The 21,458-nt window shown below is 39.7% G+C and overlaps 2 protein-coding genes and 1 pseudogene across 2 annotated transcripts in view; all 3 read left to right on the forward strand.

The window, feature by feature from the left end:
• Positions 1-6,727, forward strand: part of LOC127438050 (zinc finger protein 234-like) — a 173,643-nt pseudogene extending 166,916 nt beyond the window's left edge.
• Positions 6,728-7,270: 543 nt separating this feature from the next.
• LOC127438608 (gastrula zinc finger protein XlCGF49.1-like) lies at positions 7,271-14,470 on the forward strand. The gene is made up of 2 exons (XM_051694309.1): positions 7,271-7,518; positions 11,018-14,470. Exon 2 carries the CDS (start codon positions 11,023-11,025, stop codon positions 11,857-11,859), a length of 837 nt encoding a protein of 278 aa, XP_051550269.1. The 5' UTR covers positions 7,271-7,518; positions 11,018-11,022; the 3' UTR covers positions 11,860-14,470.
• LOC127438052 (gastrula zinc finger protein XlCGF8.2DB-like) overlaps positions 11,248-21,458 on the forward strand; it is a 71,455-nt gene continuing 61,244 nt past the window's right edge. The window contains exons 1-2 of the mRNA XM_051693337.1: positions 11,248-11,376; positions 15,127-15,272. The gene's annotated coding sequence lies outside the window, so the exon portion shown is untranslated. The remainder of the gene's footprint in view (positions 11,377-15,126; positions 15,273-21,458) is intronic.

A 21,458-nucleotide genomic window follows, 5' to 3' on the forward strand; every position in this document is an offset into this window, starting at 1 on the left:
AGTAACAATTAACTAGATTTGATATGAAAATAAGAGAATTAACTTTTAGCACATCAACAATAAAATGAAAATAGATACTTGAGTCTGGTGCTTCCTGCTATTCCCTCTATTTATTTCACATTTGTCTTCATTGAATTTAATTTCTGATGATTTCATATGTTGGAACCAGACCTGATGGAAGTGAAGGAGGAAAGTCAAGAGCTGAAAATTCTTACACAGACTGAAAACAATTTCACATAGAAAAATACTGAGACAGCAAATGCTAAAAAGTTTTTCACCTGCACTCAGTGTGGAAAGAAGTTCACAAAGGACACCTTAAGATTCACATAAGAATTCATACAGGAGAAAAACCTTACACGTGATCAATGTTGAAAGAGTTTTGCATGTAAAGCACACCTTCAGAACCACATGAGAATCCACACTGGAGAGAAGCCGTACCACTGTCCTCCATGTGGGAAGAGTTTCAACCAAAGTAGTAATCTGTGGAGTCATATAAAAAAAGCCATCATCCAAAGTAAGCATCAAAGTAAGCCAAGTACATCCTCGGGTCAGGTAAACTCTAGTATGTAAGATGTTAATTTGCTTAAATGATCTGTAGTGAATTTTGTCCGTGTTCATCAAAGCAAATTTAGAGATTACATTATTAGTAGTATTGCATAGCTAGGCCTCAAACAGCAAAGGCTTGGACTGTATAGCAGCTTAAATAAGCCAAGAACCACCCACTTAGACCAAAGAGCCATCTAAATGACACGTAGGACCCTATCTTAAGAGTGTTACGTCTTAAGTGCAGTTCTATGTGATTTGTCATACGCGCAAAGCCATGAAGTTGTGGTATTTTCGTGCAAGCACGCGCTAAGTCTGTGCGCAAGTGGGTTGGCAAAATCGAATACACAAAGTGCTAATGTGCTGGGTCAAGTGCAGTTTAATTCTGAGGTTTTCTCCGGTTATTGCACCATTTACGTCCTATTATATAGTCCACTCCATGTCAAGCATCAGCGACATGAACAAAGACAGCACATTCATAAGAATGTAGTCATGTAAATGAGCTGTTTAACTTAGTTTAAGTTCACTTGTTCATTCACTGCATTGTCTGTGCAAGTTGTAATATCACATGAAACATAATATATATTGAAAAAGTAATGCACCAGTAAATACTGTGAATTTTCCATCAGCCTACAAGAAAAGATCTGCATCCAAACAGAACAACCGAAATCTGCCACGAGGGAGTTTGTTAAAGAGGAGAGTGAGAACATGAGTGATCCAGGAGCCGGTTTAATGAACAGACAGGCTGGTATCCATTCTTGATTCGTCATTAATGGTGCTGAGGAACACGAAGGTCTCGAAGTTTCAAGCAGTTCACCAGATTTGGTGGATTTTATATGAGCTGTGAAACAACATGGATAAACCAACAAATAATACATGAACTGATAAATGACACCAAAATGATCATTGCTTTGTACAGCAGCTGTCTGTCAGATTTGATATTAAAATAACATAATTAACCTTTAGTACATCAACAATCACATAAGACAATGCATTCTTACTCCCAAGGCATCAAAGTGCCCTCTAGTACCAGTTTACTGAAGCACATGGAAAATGCATTTTTTAATGAGAAACATTTGGCATCAGTAGACTGATGCGAAGGGTATCATAACTGTTTATTTGTGAAATTACACCAATGAGCCAAAACATTAAGACCACCTACCTAATTTGCTGTTGGTCCTCCATGTGTTGCCAAAACAGCACTGACCCGCCGAGGCATGGACTCTACAAGACCCCTGAAAGTGTCCTGTTGTATCTGGCACCAAGACATTAGAAGCAGTTCTTTCAAGTCCTGTAAGTTGCAAGGTGGAGACGCCGTGGATTGGACTTGTTGGTTCAGCACATCCCACAGATGCTCAATCGGATTGAGCTCTGAGGAATTTGGAGGCCAGGGCAACCCCTTGAACTCTTCATCATATTCCGCAAACCATTCCTGAACAATGTGTGCAGTGTGGCAGGGTGCATTATCCTGCTGAAAGGGGCCACTGACATCAGGGAATACCAAAGCCATAAAGAGGAGTGTACCTGGTCTGCATGATGTTTAGGTAGGTGGCACGTGTCAAATTGACGTCCACATGAATAGCCGGACCCAGGGTTTCCTTGCCCAAGATTGCCCAGAGCATCACACGCCCTCCACAGGCTTGTCGTCTTTCCACAGTGGATCCTGGTGCCATCACTTCCCCAGGGAAACGGTGCACACGTACACAGTTTCCATGTGATGTAAAAGAAAACGGGACTTATCTGACTACTTCCACTGCTCCAAGGTCAAGTTCTGACACTCATTTACCCATTGTAGGTGCTTTTGATGGTGGACAGGGGTCATCATGGGCACTCTGACTGGTCTGCAGCTACGCAGTCCCATACGCAGCAGGGAGTGATACACTGTGTGTTGTGGCACATTCCTCCCATAACCATCATTGAAATCTTCTGTGACTTGTGCCACAGTAGACCTTATTTCGGTTCGGACCAGATAGGATAGCCTTCATTGCCCTCGCACATCGATGAGCCTTGGGTGCTCAACACCCTGTTGCCAGTTCGTGGTTTGTCCCTCCTGGGACCACTGTCAGTAGGTACTCACCACTGCTGACCGGGACCACCTCACAAGCCTTGCCGTTTCAGAGATACTCGGACCCTGTCTGGTCCTTTTCAAAGTCGCTCAGGTCTTTACTCCTGCCCATTTCTGTCGTATTCAACACGTTGACTATGAGAACTGATTATTCACTTACCACCTAATCTACCCAGACCTTGACATGTGGCTTTGTTTGGAGGTGATTGATGTTATTCATTTCACTTGTGAGTGGTCAGAAAGTTTTGGCTCATCAGTGTATATGTTGGTGTAATGTTTTCATTTAATTTGAACTCTGCAACATTTATTCACCATGGTTAATGTTTAGTCAGCAAAATGTATTCGTTTGAAACTTTTAATAGTTAATGTTTAATCCGTTGTTTTCTGTTCATGTTCCACTCTTCTTAAGTTTCTTATGTTTCGTTCCAGATGTATTCCAAGTGTTCCGATCGCATTGTGTGAAGAGCAGACCCAAATTGCCAGCCGTAATAAACCCAGCACTCGTTTTAACATTCAAAAAGTGCTGCCTCAAGAAGTGCTACAACACAGGTCTGACGTCATTGATGTCAAATGCAATTGGCTCTCGCTTGTCTCGTGTCTGATTGTGATAAGCTCAAGTTTTAAATGAGATGTGACAGGTATTATAGAGCAAATTGAATGTCACTGTCTTCACAGACATGGAAGATTTTCAGCGAGTAAAACCTTCAGTTTTAATATGTTCCTCACACAAAGCTATCGTATGGTTTGGATTACTGTTATAATGCTTTTATGTCAATTCTTTTCATAAACATTAAGTTCATATACTTGATGTTATTTAGAATAGTTGTTTACTGTGTTTATGCCATTTTCTACCTGGATTACCAAGTTATTAATACCCAGAGAGTTCTTAGTATGCATGCTGCAATAATTGCCATGATTCATAGATATTGTTGAAATGTAGTTATTTAATCAACTTTATTATTTACTTGTTTTAACATTTAAATTGATATACATTCTGTCATATTCTTCGTAATCCATTTATATAACGATGATTGAGCACTTTTCTAAGAGACATAGAGAATTCGCTAATAACATGTGCATCTAGCTGTCAACTCTAGTAATACAACAAACATGCTGCAGCTAAACACATGCAGTTATATCCAAAAATTGACAAGTATTACAGAGTGCAGTCTGGACGATGGGGTGTGGAAACACTTTGGGTCAGGGCGATACGTGTAGCTCCATCCACATCTGATTACATTGGTTTACAGCAGAGCTTATTGGTGTATTGTGTTGAGAAGTATGATGCTTCAAGCTAAGCATACACCAGTGGAGACTAGTCTCTAGTTTTATGAGGACATACATAAATCATTACGTCTGTGTATTACTGAATGATAATAAAGCTCAAAAAGTAATCGAAGAGGAAGAAAGCACAAAAAAAAAAACGGCACAGATTTTCTTTTAATTATAAGCAATGGATTATAAGCAAATGTGCATGCATGCCTCTCATATCGGTCCCTCATGTTTATATCAGCACACTGAATAATTTTGTGCATGTTCATGCATTTGCTTTTAAAATGTTCAGATTGTGTGGTTATTTCCCTTTTAAATCCTCACGTAACCTTCAAATGTAAACTTTTGTTTTATTATGCAGCGCTCCGCTGCTGTGGTACAACAAGCTCAATGTCTGAATGTGTGTGAAGCAGTGGCGAAGCCAAGGGTGGGCTCACCCAGAATATTTGAGAGAATTCCTTGACTTCAAATATATATTTATAAAATAGTTTTTAAAAAATGCATACATGCATACATTCTCTGATGTTAAGGAAAGTTTGGTTAAAAAAAAAATTATGGCCCATCCATTTTTATTGAGGCCCACCCAAAAGTAATTTCCTGGCTACGCCCTTGGTTTGAAGTGCACAGCACAGAATTGTCAGCTCCAGCTGACTGTTATTATGCAGCTAAAATACTTTAACTAATTGGATTTTTAATGCTTAAGATATGCATAGCAAATAAGTGTCATAAGGTTATTTAACATCAAAATCTTAAGAATGAAATTTCAGCTTAAACACATTAAAAGAACCAACATACTGGCCCACATACATATTTGATTAAAAGGTAAATGAGGGACACGTGATGAGTTTGTCATACATTTTTATTAGCACTTATTCTGCAATGCAAATTAACTTTATCATTTTATTTGGCTTGCATTGTAGTGGACATCTTCTAATATGCCTCATGCTGCTGCTGTAGAGAGGAAAAAAGTATCCGTCTCTCTCCTTCTGCCCCGTGAGCGAGTTTTATCAATTTAATACAGCTGCCAATGTATTGAAAACCACATTACAATATGCCTCCCGCTGCTTACGTTCTGTCTCTGATAAGACAGTATGGTGCATCATATTTGCTGAGCTATGCTGAAGCTATTAAGCCACATTCGATTCTTGAACATTGAGTTAATTTAAAAAAAATATTAATTATCTTTACACCGACCAGTTTCTCTCACCTCACGCAACGACAACGTCCTCATGTTCCCCCTCCTCCTAAAGCTGCGTTCACACTGCCAGCGACTTTGTCGCTACATGTCGCCAGTGGCTGGCGGTTAGGTCGCTAGTGGTGTGTATGGAGAGTCCTTTCCTCCATCTTTCCGTCACTGCAGGAGCTGAGAGAGAGAAGGACCACATAAGCTCTACCGTCTTCTGTTGTTCCCGAAAGTCGCTCTTCATTTGCATAAAGTTAAACATTTCTCAAATTTGTCACGTCGCTGGACACGCCCACGTCCGGTCGCCAACAGTCGCCGGAAGTCGCCAGCTCTCATTGAAAATGAATGAGATGAGGTCGTTTTGTCGCTGCGTGTCGCTGGCAGTGTGAACGCAGCTTTAATCGTTCCACTGTTTTAAATTTGATCTGCCCCTTGTGTCGGAGCTATTCTTTATGTAGGGAAAGGGTAACACGTCTATCCGCCCCAACTTGTCGCCCTGCCCCATCGTCCAGACTGCAATCTGGGGCTACTCAAATTTGACAGTGATACCTCCTTTATGAGACTGCCCTGGGCTTACAACCAACTGTGTTGGTAAAAAGACGCTAGAGGGCACTTTTGACGTCAGTAGATTGACGTGCTGGGCTCTTGCGCAAGCGTCAGTACCCTGGTAGCGCACATACATCATCCTATTTAATTTGTGTTTACATCTGAAAGATGTCATTTTTAGGTCATTTGCTCCTCTGCAATACATCTATAAAACGTTTCCTAGACAGTCAGCAGATGTCTTTGAGATGTTTATGATTTAGAATATTTGTAAATCTGCTCTTTTTAATCAGTTAATTAGATTGCAATGCTTTCCAGATGAAGCACTCTTAAACAGACATCGCAGAGATGTACGCATGTTCCATCTGGGTATTTGAAGCCTTAGTAGTGTGAATGGGTTGCATAAAAGTAGACACTGAAGTCTTGCTTTCTGCTATTCACTTTTCTTTCATTTCACATTTGTCTCCATTTAATACATTTTTTTATGATATCTTATGTTTATATAAGACCTGATGGAAGTGAAGGAGAGTTCCACACTGGAGAGAAGCCATACCACTGCTGTCCATGTGGGAGGAGTTTTACTTAAGCAAATCATGCGACACAGACCCAGTTTCTGATCAAAATCTCTAAGGGAGCTTCTGATAATAGTAGGGGTGCTTTGTCTAAAGTGGGGATGTTATATAAATATAAAGTTTTTTTATTTACTATAATTCCATGCTACATTTTCACTGCATTTGAATGCAGCAAGCGATGTTGGAAGATGTTATCCGCAACCACTAATCTAGAGTCAGTTTTTGCGTTTCGCTAATACTTAAGGTTTGGATTTGGTTTTGGGATAGGCCCGGACTGGCTGTTGGGAGCGGCGGGGGGAATCCCGGTGGCCTGGCGATTGATTTGGCCCGCTGCCCCGCTTGTTTTCAGTTATTTATATATATGCTTTGATGTGAAATTTTGGCAATACTACTTTTGTCACATGTTATGGAACCCCTGTGACACTACAGTCATGATATAAAATAGTTCAGATAAGTACATGCTGTCACTTTATTTTAAGAGGTAAATATTCATGATTTAAAAGTTTTGTAGTTTAGTTATTAACAGTATGGGGAACATCGTTTGATATAAAGGCCTGTTAAATTTGTTTCATGTGGGATAAATAAAAGTCTTGATGATGTTTCAGTCACTGTCTGTTCATCACCAGCAAGTGTCGCTGTTCACACACTTTTTAATTTATCATTCACGACAATGAATGAATACAAACGTCCTGCTGACTGTATACCGCCTATTTGTTTCTATTTGACTTGTTTCATAAACTCTTTCTTAGAAAAAAAATGGGTTATTTTGCATAAAAAATAAAACATTTAGTTTAATTTAATTTCCACAGAATAAAGTCATGTCTCTTCTAATTATTCTGAAAGACGTGTTTCATTAGTGTCAATAGCCCAACAGAAATAAAAGGCCCATCAGGCTGAAAAGCCTCTTTATTTCATGCCAATAGTTCACTGTTTTCACCTAATTCATCATGGTAATCTATTGAGATCATCTGTAAATTGCCACAGAAACACATTTCATTTGTGCGAATAGACTGAGGTAAAATACAGCGTCACCAATTTTGATATTTATATAGTTTGGATGAGTTATAGATTGTTTTGGATGAGTTATGGATGGTTGATTAATACGGTGTACTGCCCCTTTAAGAGGCGTGTTCTCTCCTCTCGCATTTCGCGGGAAGCAAAACAAAGGAAAAGGAGGGATTGAGTCATGACTCTCTGAGTCAATGTTCGAGTGGATCATGCTTTCCTTTTGCCAACCGTGCTCCGTTTGTTTTTACACGGATTACCGAGCAATTTGGATTTAATCCGATTCTGGACTGTGACGTTCTTCGAAGAACATCTCGTAGTTACTTTCAAAACAGGTCCGTAAATGTGTTTACTGTACGTAATCGGGATTAGATTGCGTCTTTACAAGCAGATAGACATGTCTGTCCGAGTCTCTGCTTAATTCTTACGAGAGCACCATTTTGAAGCAGATGCAATTATTATTGTTACTCATTTATTTCAGTCATTTATTTACAACAAACAGTGTGGATTGGAATTCGTTTATAGCGCCCTCTACAGCTCAAGAAATGCAAAGAACAATCTGCCGTGCCTTTATAAACCGTCATAGCGTTTAGCACGTGCTTTACAATTATTTGGGGTAACCTTCCCTCGCAATAAACTAACCATGTATTTACTATAGTAATACTGTAGTAGCAATGCTTTTTGTTGTTGTTTTTTGGCCGAAACCATTACACTTTATTGTGAGGAAACCCAAAATAATTGCGAGGTGATGCAAAACCATTAAACAAATTTAAGTAGCTCTGTAGAATTCACATATGATTTTGAAATGCAAAAAATAAATGTTGAAAATCAAAATTCAGGCGATAATGCAATTGAAAATAATTTATATAATAAATTTATTTAAAATGCATCAGCCTGAATATCTACATAAACTATTTTATACAGAATTGTCTATTAAATATCAATTTAATTAATGTAGTAGTACCAGTTGCACTGAGACCTTTTGAATATAAAACATGCAGTCACATTATTTGTATGCATTGCATATGGTATTTCTGTACTAGTGTTGTCACAGTACCACAATTTCAGTAGTCGGTACCGATACCAGTGAAATCACGGTTCTCGATACCAAAGAAAACAAATTTGTTAATATGATAATGTACTATTGAACACACTCCTTTGGCCTATTTAAAGTTAAATTGCAATGTAAATAATAAATTAGAAGATATGCATCTTCACGTTTTTCTAACACCCTAACCCTACTGAAATCTGTTTTATTTTTCATTTTCTATTTATTTTTCCTGAATTCCATGTTTTAAAGTTTCATTTAATTTCATTATCAAAATAGTGTATAATCAAAAAAATTGCCTTAAACTTAAAAAAAAAAAAACTTTTAATAAGTAAAAATTAGAACAATATCTTAATAACATACCATTGCATTTTTTTTAACAAACTTCTGTTCAGTACAAATGCACTCTTGCTAGTGATATATTGCTTAATTTTTATTATTTATTATTATAATTATTATTTCTACAGTGAGGATTACATTCTGCTATATAGTTATAATATATTTCTGTTGTAATTTCTTCAATTTCAGTCATTTAGCTTTTATTATGAATCGTGCTTTTTTTTTTAACGTGTATTTTTGTCGTAAGTTTAATTTCTCCGGATAAACAGTTCGCTACATGGTCCAGTGTGATCAGTAAAGTGCAAATGCTGTGATTTAATTATATAAATTCTGCAAAAATAATGCTTCAGAGTGGATTAGTGCTCTGCTCTGTCATCTCTCATACAACGCGATTGATTCTCATAGTCTGAGTTTCCAGTGTATGAGCGGTGTGCTTCACACATTCATTTAAAACTCATGTAGCTCATACAGACTAAGATTGCAGCATTTCGTGGTTTAATAATCACACTAGGACACATCACATTTTTTTCACAATTGATTAGTTGTTCATTTCAGTGTGAAAGGAGTAACAGAGCACTGTAGAATCACTACCGGTACTGTAGAATCACTGGAATCGTTGCATATTTTTTATTTTATTACCGACTTGGTACCGAAGTACAGGTACTTTTGACAACACTATTCTGTACATACAGATGTTAGGTGAGTTTGAGGTGATTGAGATGAAAGGTAGAGATGAAAGGCCAATAGCTCGGACCTAAGAGGCGTGAGACCAAAATCGATCTACATTCCAACCATAAGGCCAATAGTCCCACAACATTTCCCTAAAACCCGCCTGTAATACGCCAGCCCTGGTGCTAACTTCACGCACCTCGCCCATTTCACAAGCATGTTATCTAGAATATCGAGTTTATATCGTAAACATTAGATAGCTAGCAAGATAAGTTGGCGTTGACAACTATTATTTTCTACCTATGGTGTCCCAAGTGGTCTCTCCACTAACAGTGGGATGATGTCCTAGCACACTGTATATGATCTCGACCCATGGAAATTTCTTCCTTTGGGCACCGCTTTGTCCATTGTGCGTCTTAACGGATTGGTACTGTACCCCCAATTTAATTTTTACCCGAACCTGTACAGTTGTGCGCTGGATACACAATTGGCAAGTTTGGCGACAATATACTTGATCACGTCTTCATTTATTATCTTGTTGCTGACCCTTTGACAGCTAAACTCCACCTTTGATATTGACCCCACCTCAATCCTCAGTTGGCCTTGTTTGGCTTAAGGGTAATCGACGGGCCAAAGGCCATTGGCCCAGAGGAAGCTCCAGAGAGGCACGTTATCTTAAGTTCATGTAAATGGGGTCAAAATTCTTGACAGAATAAAAGATATAGAAGAGAAATTACGTTGACACGGCAAACTAAAAGAAACTGCTTCTAACCACAAGTGGCGAGCTGTAATTCCAACCCAACAAATTTACAATGATGTTTGTAAATGTTTGTTGGAACAATGGTTTCAGGATACACATAATCATTGAACTATGATGGTAACGATGGAACCTGCGACCAGACTTGGATAACAATGCTTTTGGGAAACGCACTCCAGAATAAAAGCTCTTATGTCTCTTGGTAAATGCAGTCATGCGGTAGCGCATATGAATGGTCAAAATGTCCATCAGATGTGGTATTAATGTAAACACAGACGATGGTATATTGGCTATTTACCAAACTGGTTATTGAGAATTCTGACATTTTACTGGTATTTGTAGTGATTACTGAAATGTTGGTACTGTGACAAACCTATATGGACAGATAAAAAAACATGAAAACGATCAGAACATTTTATAGCAGTTGTCTGCTAGATATGATATTAATATGACAGCACATCAGTAATCACATAAGGGGGGCCTGGGTAGCTCAGCAAGTAAAGACGCTGACTACCACACCTAGAGTCACAAGTTAGAATCCAGGGTGTGCTGAGTGACTCCAGCCAAGTCTCCTAAGCAACCAAATTGGCCCAGTTGCTAGGGAGGGTAGAGTCACATGGGGTAACCTCCTCGTGGTCGCTATAATGTGGTTTTCTCGCTCGGTGGGGCACGTGGTGAGTTGTGCGTGTATGCCGGGGAGAATAGCGTGAAGCCTCCACACGCGTTAGGTCTCCGTAGTAACATGCTCAACAAGCCACGTGATAAGATGCGTGGATTGGTGGTCTCGGACACGGAGGCAACTGAGATTCGTCCTCCACCACCCAGATTGAGGCGAGTCACTACGCCACCACGAGGACTTAGAGCGCATTGGGAATTGGGCATCCCAAATTGGAGAGAAATGCCAAATAAAAAAACAAAACAAATCACATAAGTTATACTTGAGTCTGTTGCTTTCTGCTATTTATTATTCTTTCACTTGACATTGTATTTAGTTTTTGATGATTTCATATGTTCATTGTAGACCTGATGGAGGAAAGTCAAGAGCTGGAAATACTTTCACAGAAAAAGAGAGCAGAAGCCAAAACGTCTTTCACCTGCAGTCAGTGTGGAAAGAGTTTCATACATAAAAGAAACCTTCAGGAACACATCAGAATCCACACTGGAAAGAAACCTTTCAAATGTGATCAGTGTGGAAAGAGTTTCACACAAAAAGGAAACTTTAAGAGTCACATGAGAATCCACACTGGAGAGAAGCCACACACATGTGATCAGTGTGACAAGAGTTTCAGACAAAAAGTAGCCCTTAAGAACCACATAAGAATCCACACTGGAGAGAAGCCGTACACGTGCCATCAGTGTGGAAAGAGATTCAGATGTCAAGTAAGTCTTACAAATCACATGAGAATTCACACTGGAGAGAAACCTTACACATGCTATCACTGTGGAAAGAGTTTCAAATGGTCACCAAGTCTCCACGATCATCTGCTCTCTCACACTGGAGAAAGACCATTTCACTGTGATCAGTGTGGTAAAAATTTTATTGTGAAATCAGCCCTGAAGGTCCACCTGAAAATTCATGCAAAGGAGAAGCATCATGTCTGTTCTGATTGTGGAAAGGGTTTTTCACGGCTGAACAATTTGAAAATGCACCAGAAAATACACACCGGTGTGAAGGATCATGTGTGCTTTGAGTGTGGGAAGGCTTTTATTCGAGTCTGCCGATTGAAAGAGCACCAGAGAATTCACACTGGAGAAAAACCGTACAAGTGTTCACACTGTGACAAGAGATTCACTCAGTCAAAACAACTGAAAACACATGAGAAGATTCACGCTGGAGAGACGCCGTATCACTTGAACTACTGAAACATGAAAAAGCATCATCTATTCTAGAGTTGTCAAAATGAGTTCTTCTTCAGGTCAGGTTCACCCTGTACCGTTGTCTAGTGCATACGCCGTATGCCCACCTATCTTTCTAAGGATTTTGCGTATGCTCACCTAAAATGAGTAATGATATGTATCAAAGGCCACCAGAACAATGATTATGCTTTTGACCCATAACTTTTCAATTTACTGATACGATGCAGCAGCACCGTTGAGTAAATTGATTTGTTTTTTGTAAATAAGTGTACAGAGATCCCCTCTAGACGTGCACGGAGCGATGGGAGGCGGGAGCGCTGAACTGAAGGCATGGGCAAGATAGACAGTCCTACTGAGCTGAGCAACCAATCAGAACTTGTGTTTCAGCTGAGATGGGATATTTACTAACCAATCATACTTTCTGTTTGAGTAAGGGGTGTGACTTTTCTAGCATCTGCAGCGAAATGCTGATGCGTCATCAGCGATAGTCATCATTTGCGCTGTAAATTTACTTTGCATGAAAATATGTATACATTTAAATACAACTTTGTGAAAGTACTGACTGCACCCAAGCTAGATTTGATGATCCTCGCAGTCAGATGCTGGCCAAGTTATCTGAGGGTGTACTCACTAGGCCTGGTTGCCTTGTACCGTGCCCAAGCACGATTGTCCCCACTCCCCCGCAGGACTACACTCACATAGCACTTAACGTTCCGGGCCTGGGCATGCTTGCGTCGTTACGATGCGAGTTTTTGTTTTGAAGAAAATAGGATGAAAAGTGCTCTCGCACAGCACAATGGAGTCCATCATTGTAACATTACTTTGTGGCTTATTTTGAGTCGTTTGGGGCGCGGTGACACGCGGCCCTCTCCCATGCCTAATTGTCGACAGCATCGTACCACTGGAATTTATCCTTTTCGTCCGACGAGCTGACAGATTTACGGAGTGCATTCCGTACCTTCAGATACTGAACCCGCAGTTTTTTTTTCAGCTTGTCACGTCATTGCTCAATGGTTCTTTGGTATCCATGAGCACGAAGATAGTTGTGAATTTTACCAAATATCTCGTAGTTCTTGTGTGTTGTATCCAGTTGGTCCTGTATACTCTCGTCTGCCCAAATTTCCAGGAAACACTGCACCTATGCCGCACACCAAAGTGATCCCTTTGCCCAGTCTCATCATTGACGTCATGTTTCGAGTTCCGCGCTCGGTCACGGTTAGCAATCACACTAGATGTGTACCGTCCCTGAGCCAACTGAACCGTGCCAGAGCCCACCTCTTCAAGCGGGCCAAGGCACGGTACGGAGCGAACACATTAGTCAAACGAACTGGACTTTTGGGGGTAAAACGTGCTTGGGCACGGTACAGATTGCCTACTGTGAGTACACTCTGAGTTTTCCAGTAATTGTATAAAATGCCATTTTTATGTGACTTTTACTTCTGTCAGTGGAGCCTTTTTTCTCGTGAGATCAAATAACTTCAATTTATATTTCTTAGTAAGAAAGCCATTTAACAGAGATAATCACATTATATCACACAAAAGATCCCATATAAAAATACCTTTTTTGGCCCCACCCCTTTTCAGCGCTCCGCGCTTCCGTGTATTGTCTCTTAACTTCCGGTTTGCATTGAAGCTACTCAGAAGGGTCAAAGAAAGTATTTTTCAACATGAGATGATGGTGTGAGTCTACTCCACCCCTTTACTACGTGAAAATGTTTACAAGCGATATTGTTATACGTGTAATTCTGCTTTACTTTTAGGTTTCAACTTGTTAATCATTAGTTAATGTGTAGATGTTAATGTGTAGTGTTAAAGCGTACACTTTCGGGGGGGGGGTATAGTTTCACGAGCACAGATGCACATCAGTACGTCCACAGCGTGAAGGATCTTGTTTATGAAGTATTCTTGTTTTAAAATCTCCCCGCTCAGCTTCCAGTTAATATGACATCCCCTGAACACTTTCAAATGTTCATGATAACTTTTGGCAACTCTAAAATCTGTAAATCCACTTCGCTAGCTAATTACACTATGACATCAACATCATAGACTTTATAGAAAGTGCTAAACCGGAAGTTCAAAGACAAAAACATTTTGTTATGAGATACGGAACGAGTGTTTGGGTGCTGGAAACTTTTACAGTGTGTTCACGCCAGTATATCTACTGTATGTTCACAAAAAAACCTATCAAGTTGGGTTTCCTGATTAAAAATGGAGCATTAATGTCATTTATTTGTCATATAACAAAGGCCACTAATGGGTTACATTTGTTCATTGAATGTGTTGTTTCATTCATTTAATATGTTGTAATGTGTTGCAAAATCTAGCATTAACTTTAGATATTTTTCAATGTAGTTAATTTGTTAAAACATATATATTGAATGTTTAAATTTAGGCGTAGACTCAAAGGTACACTAATTAAAATGTTCTACATTAAAAACAGTTTTGGTACTTTTTGATGTTGCATTTGCATGTGTGGGGTTAAAGACAATACGAGAAGAAATACAATTCCAAATGTTTCATTAGTGTCAATAGCCCAACAGAAATAAAAGGCCCATCAGGCTGAAAAGCCTCTTTATTTCATGCCAATAGTTCACTGTTTTCACCTAATTCATCATGGTAATGTATTGAGATCATCTGTAAATTGCCACAGAAACACATTTCATTTGTGCAAATAGACTGAGGTAAAATACAGCGTCACCAATTTTGATATCTAGGAGGTATAAATCTCCTCACAGTATTTATTTGTACATTTGATTTGTCTGCACATATTTATTCTTCTATTTATTCCCTTAAAAAAAACCTACAGAAAATATAGTTATAACAGTTTAATCAGCCCTAAAAGTTTACTATTTATTTATAAAGTAATTATAATACAGTGTTTTTCCAAACAGCATCATTTACAGTAAAATCAGAGGAACCCCATACAGACTGATAAATCATCTACACTGTCTCTCTGGAGAAAAGTCAATAAAACTGAGACATTTTAATGTGATATGAGACTTGAGGAAACATCTGAAAGGAGAAGCCCTTTGTGTGTTCTGTGGAAAGTGTTTTACACGGCTGGACAGTTTGAAAGTGCACCAGAAAATACACACTGATGAGAAGGATCATGTGTGCTTTGAGTGTGGGAATAACTTTTTTTATTAAAGTTATCATTTGGATCCATGGAGTTAATATTGTGGATGGTTTGTTTAATATGTGTACTGTCACTTTAAGAGGCAGTGTCTGTCTCTCTCTCTCTCTCTCTCTCTCTCTCTCTCTCTCATTTCATAGGAGGCAAAACAAAGGAAAGGGGGGATTCAAGACTCTGAGAAGCTCATGCTTTCCCTTTGCCAACAGAGCTCCATTTTTCTTACATGGATTACTGAGTTATCTGGACTGTGACGTTCTTCGAAGAACATCTCTGAGTTGGTGTTCAGGTCTGTAAACACGTTTATTTATCACACACATACTCGGATGTGTCAGGCTACAGGAAGTCTGTCCCAATCTCCCTGTTATAAAGCCAAGACAATTACTATTTAGTATTTCACAATCATTTAAAATAAAATAATAATATAGGTACAAGCACTTTGGTTCATTAATTTCAGCTCTGTAGGTCCATACAATGCAAGTGAATGGTGACCAGAATTTTGAAGCTCTAAAAAGCATATAAAGGAAACATAAAAGTAATCCATATGACTCCAGTGGTTTAATTTATATCTTCAGAAGTGATATGATAGGTGTGGTGAGTGTAACAGGTAAAGGATGGGCAAGGAGGCGGGAACTGACTGAGCAGTCAACGTAAACTTTAATGACAGAAATTAACTTAAAACAACATAAATTAAAGACGCACACACACAGCAGCCGCATGTGTCTTTCTCTTGAATTGGCGTCTGGCTTCCATTAATCTCTTTCTCCTGCTGATTAAGTGACTCAGTGCCAGCCACGCCCTCCTCCTTGTCACACTCCTCCCCTGCCCGATTCAGGCTGGGGCGCCATCCAGACTGGCTTAATTCCTCCCCCCATCTCTGGAGGGGAGACGCTGCCCTTCTGGCCGTTCTGCCAGCAGATGGTCCACCCCGCCTCCTGGGAACCTGGGGAGAGATGAGGGGAGGGAGAGGGAAAGGGCGAGCAGGAGGGACATACAGAGAGAGAGAGAGAGAGAGGAAAAACTTGCTCGCCGGTCCCCGGACACGCCGTCACCTGGTCCTCAGCCCCTCCTTCGCCCTCTTGTGGATGATGGCCGCTCCTCCCCGGGTGGATGGCAGCGAATCCTCTGACCCCTGGCAGACAGAACGGCTCCTCCCCTTCCTGGCGGATAGCAGCGGTTCTTCCGACTCCCGGTGGCCGGCTGCGACTCCTCCGTCCGCCAGGACTCCATGACAGTGCATCCCTCCTCCTTCCCGGGCCTCGGCACCAATGTAACGGGTAAAGGACTGGCAAGGAGGAGGCAGGAACTGGCTGAACAGTCAACATAAGCTTTAATGACCAACTCAACTTAAAACAACATAAAACAACGACACACTCGCAGCTGCCACGTGTGTCTCTCGCTCTCTCGAACTGGCATCTCCGGCTACCCTTTATCTCTCTCTCCCACTGATTACGTGACTCAGTGCCGGCCATGCACCCTCACGGCCATGCCCTCCTCCTCGTCACAGTGAGAAACAGAGATATTTAAGTATTTTTTTACTCTCAATCTCCACTTTCACTTTCAGATGTGAAAGAGAAGATTTAGAGTATAAAAAAGGACTTAAATATTGTTCTAAAAATCTTCATTTGTGTTCAGTAGAAGAAAGAAAGTCATACACATCTGGGATGGCATGAGGGTGAGTAAATGATGAGAGAATTTTTATTTTTGGGTGAACTATCCCTTTAAATACAACATGGACAGTGTAGATAGGCATTGTTTCCTATAGCTCCCTTTACAGCTCAAGAGATGCAAATAACTTTATTAAAAGAGCACTGCCATGCTGTTCCCTGTTTCATAATTATAAACCTGTCATTTTTAGTTGTTTTCCCAACCACGTCAGAACTTCTTTTTAAAGAGAATATTTATGCCATTGTGGAACCCGCATCCCTATACAGTGAATTTATATGAGAAGCTCTTATAAGGATTCTACGGAACACCTTAGAGGACAAGGAGGGAATTAATTTTCTGAAATAGTTTTTGTTTCCTTCACAATTGTTTTGTTTTCAAATTTATTTATTTTTTTCGATTAACAATTTTTTATTGATTCACATAATAAACACAGAAAAACCAAACATATATACACAGAATCAACAATTGACCCCCACTATTACCCCTCCCAATCCCCAACCCCACCCTGGCCCCCAACAACATCCCAGTGGTCATACATTATTATAGACACACACACACACAAAAAAATTATATATATATATATAATCATCACACATATTGACAACTACACCTCTCTCTCCACCGCCCCTCCCCGAGAGCCCTCCAGAAACGGCAGATATTCTCCCCATTTCCCCACAAACAAGTCCAATTTCCCCAGTTTTCTAGATGACCCTTCTTCAAAGGCCGCCACCCTCCCCACCTCCGAGCACCACTCCTGGAATGAGGGCGCTCCAGCCGACTTCCATCCCCTTAAAACTATCTGTCTGGCGATCATGACACTGTTAGGACCCAACTCTTTATGCGTCTGTTCTCTACATCGATGACCGCCCCATCACCCAAAATACAGAGTCTGGGGCAAAATGAAACCCGACTGCCCAATACATCACACACAAAACTCTGAACCTTCAACCAAAATTCTTGGATCTTAACACACCACCAAAAGACAAGGGTTATGTCTCCATCCTCTGACTAGCATCGCCAAGAGGTGGGTGTGTCTTTAAGACAAAGCCTATACAATCTATAGGGGGTCCAATAGAATCTATGTAAAATCTTAAATTGCATCAGGCACACCCTTGCATCTCTGGATGTAGACTTGACATTTTTTAGAATCCTAGCCCACACTCCCTCCTCCAATACCAAGTTTAAATCTTTCTCCCATAATCTCTTGAGAAGTTAAAGCTCCATCCCCCAGACTCTGAATTAGCAGGGAGTAATACACTGATGCCTCATGACCTTTTCCAAAAGCAGTAATCACCCCTCCCAGAGTGTCTGCCACTTTAGGGGAGGTGTATGCTACTTCCAAAAACAATACAGAGCAGATGGCGCAGCTGTAAATACCTAAAGAACTGAGATCTGGGAATCCCAAAATGTTGAACCAAATTTTCAAAGGATCTCAACACTCCGCTCTCATATAGGTCACCGAGTGTATTAACCCCCCTCACAATCCACTCTGACCAGCAGAAAGGGGACTTATTAATACATAATTTTGGGTTCAGCCATATGCTCGAGGCAACATTTAAATAAATGTCCGAATTAAATACTCTGGACACTTTTGTCCATACCACGTGCAAATGCGAGATAGCGGGGTGTTACTTAACCGCTCCGGTTAGTTTAATAGAAAGGCTTTGCAATAGCAAAATAGGGGCAAGAACTTCCTGTTCGATACAAAACCAGGGAGGGGCTCTCTCAGGTGGAAGCGACCAATGACCCAGATGTCCGAGACTGAATGCATAATAATAAAACAAAATCTTGGTCCTGGTCAACGTTTTCTCTTTATTATGACTGTTTTGGTGGTGTTCCTTTTTAAAATTACTTTCTGGTTGGACGGTGTTAATGTTAATGTTGATGTCTCTCACTGAATATCTAAACTAAATTCATACACAATTATCTATTCATTTACATTTAATTAATGTTTTAAACATGCATATGTTTATTTTTAAATCTCAGTGTTATATAAAATATTTATGAAATTTATGTAAAATAACATTATAAAAGTGTAGATATAAATAAATACAATAAAAAATAATTTGCTAGATTTATATTGTTAAATAAGGCGTGTTGTGTAAAAAGCGGCAGAATGGCAGTTAACATGAAACTGGGGGATCTACTGCAACAGCCTGAATGATTTTTCTGGTTGGTCAGTTTGCTTTCCTGTGATGTCATTGGATGTAAAGAGCATATTACATTATCTTGTTTTATTCTATTATTAACTATAATAATTATATATATATATATATATATATATATATATATATATATATATATATATATATATATATATATATATAATAATAATGCTGTGAATTTTCCCATCAGTCTACAAGAAAAGATCTGCATCCAAACAAACCGAACAACTAAAATCAGTAACGATGGAGTTTGTGAAAGAGGAGAGTGAGATCATGAGTGATCCAGAAGCCTGCAGAATTAAACATGAAGATACTGAGGAACTAACAGGTTGGTGTCCATTCTTGATTCTTCATTAATGATTCTGAGGAACATTAAAGGTGCTGTAAGTGATTTTAGCTGTTCTACTTCCACAAGACTGAGCTGTTAGATTAACCACGCCCCCTCTTTCCAAAACCCTGCCCTCCAAAAATACCAATTGAGCTTTATTGAGACCAACATCGTGCAGAAACGGTTGTTAAAAACAACAGCAGCAAAATAGCGCCCTCAACTGACAACTGTTATGAACAACATGGCATAAAAATGGCATTAAGACTCAATTCGCTGCAACTACAATACTATGAGAACACACAAAATGATTGACAGGCCAAAAGCCTTGTTGTCCGCGGACACATTTTTGTTTGCTGTTTACAGAGTCCAGAGCTGTTACAGAGACCGGTGAGATATTGTACAACACTTATTTCATTAATATCTCTCAGGGAGTAAATAAAAATCAAATCACTTTTATTGTCACACAGCCATATACACAAGTGCAATGGTGTGTGAAATTCTTGGGTGCAGTTCTGATCAACATAGCAGTCGTGACAGTGATGAGACAGTGCCAGTTTACCATAACATCAAATTAACACAACACAATTTAAACATCTGTTATACACATAATTACACACAACACAATATACAAATAATAACATACACTGTACAGTACAATACACACAATATAGATACACATTATTCAATAAAAAAAGTATATATAGAATGTACAGTAGGTTGTATTGTACTGTATTGACATTCAGGCTGTCGGTTGATAGTCAGTTGTTAAGAGAGAATATAATATAATAATAATAATATAATTTATGACAGTCCGGTGTGAGATATAAGAGTAAGGGTAATAAAGTGCAGTGCTGATGTATTTGATCGTGGGAGATCAAGAGTTCAGAAGTCTGATTGCTTGGGGGAAGAAGCTGTCATGAAGTCGGCTGGTGCTGGTCCTGATGCTGCGATACCGCCTGCCTGATGGTAACAGTGAGAACAGCCCATGGCTTGGGTGGCTGGAGTCTCTGATGATCCTCCGAGCTTTTTTCACACACCGCCTGGTATATATGTCCTGGAGGGAGGGAAGCTCACCTCCGATGATGTGTCTGGCAGTTCGCACCACCCTTTGCAGTGCTTTGCGGTTGTGGGCGGTGCTATTGCCGTACCAGGCGGAGATGCAGCCAGTCAGGATGCTCTCTACAGTGCAGGTGTAGAACCGTGTGCAGGTGGAGTAGGAACATTTTAAGAGTACCTTTCAATGAAAAAAATCACTTACAGCAGCTTTAAGGTCTTAGAGCTTCTAGAAGTTCAGCAGATTTGTTGGTTGTTATTGGAGCTCTCAAGTAACAAATAACCAGATTTGATATTAAAATAATAGAAATAACCTTTAGCACATCAACAATCACATAAAAATAGATACTTGAGTCTGTTGCTTTCCACTTTTCAATTTTCTTTAATTTCACATTTCTCCATTTAATTATTGATGATTTCATATGTTCATTGTAGACCTGATGGAATTGAAGGAGGAAAGTCAAGAGCTGGAAATACTTTCACAGACTGAAAACAATTTCACACAGAAAAATACTGACAGAGCAGAAGCCAAAAACTCTTTCACCTGCAGTCAGTGTGGAAAGAGTGTGACACGTAAAGGACACCTTAAAGAACACATGAGAATCCACACTGGAGAGAAACCGTACTCATGTAATCAATGTGGAAAGACTTTCAAATATGCAAGCTGTCTCAGTGATCATCTACAACGCTATCACCCTGGAGAAAGGCCATTTAACTGTGATGAATGTGGTAAAAAGTTTATTGTGTGAAAAGACCTGAGGCAGCACCTGAAAGGTCATGCAAAGGAGAAGCCATGTGTGTGTTCTGATTGTGGAAAGAGTTTTGCACGAGTGGACACTTAAAAACAGCACCAGAAAACACACACCGGTGAGAAGAATTATATGTGTTTTGAGTGTATTAAGCCTTTTACTAGAGTCAGCCATTTGATAGAGCACCAGAGAATTCACACTGGAGAAAAACCTTACAAGTGTTCACACTGTGACAAGAGATTCACTCTGTCGTCTCACCTGAAAAGACATGAGAAGATCCACACTAGAGAGAAACCGTACCACTGCCCTCCATGTGGGAAGAGTTTCAACCACTCAAGTCATCTAACTAGTGTTTTGCTGTAAAATAGCCCAAGTTTTGTAGAGATAATTGAATTTGATTTATTTAGGCTCATGACAAATAGTCACTACACCCTAACATTCTGGTTTTGCCCACAAACTTTAAGCCATGTTGCCATGCTGTTCTTTAGAATGACTAATGCAGTCAAATTCTT

This window comes from Myxocyprinus asiaticus, chromosome 49 (genome assembly GCF_019703515.2).
Source record: "Myxocyprinus asiaticus isolate MX2 ecotype Aquarium Trade chromosome 49, UBuf_Myxa_2, whole genome shotgun sequence".
Lineage (NCBI taxonomy): Eukaryota > Metazoa > Chordata > Actinopteri > Cypriniformes > Catostomidae > Myxocyprinus > Myxocyprinus asiaticus.

Coding starts and splice junctions, on each gene's coding strand:
- LOC127438608 (XM_051694309.1), top strand. CDS start 11,023: ATGGAGGAAAGTCAAGAGCTGGAAATACTTTCACAGAAAAAGAGAGCA.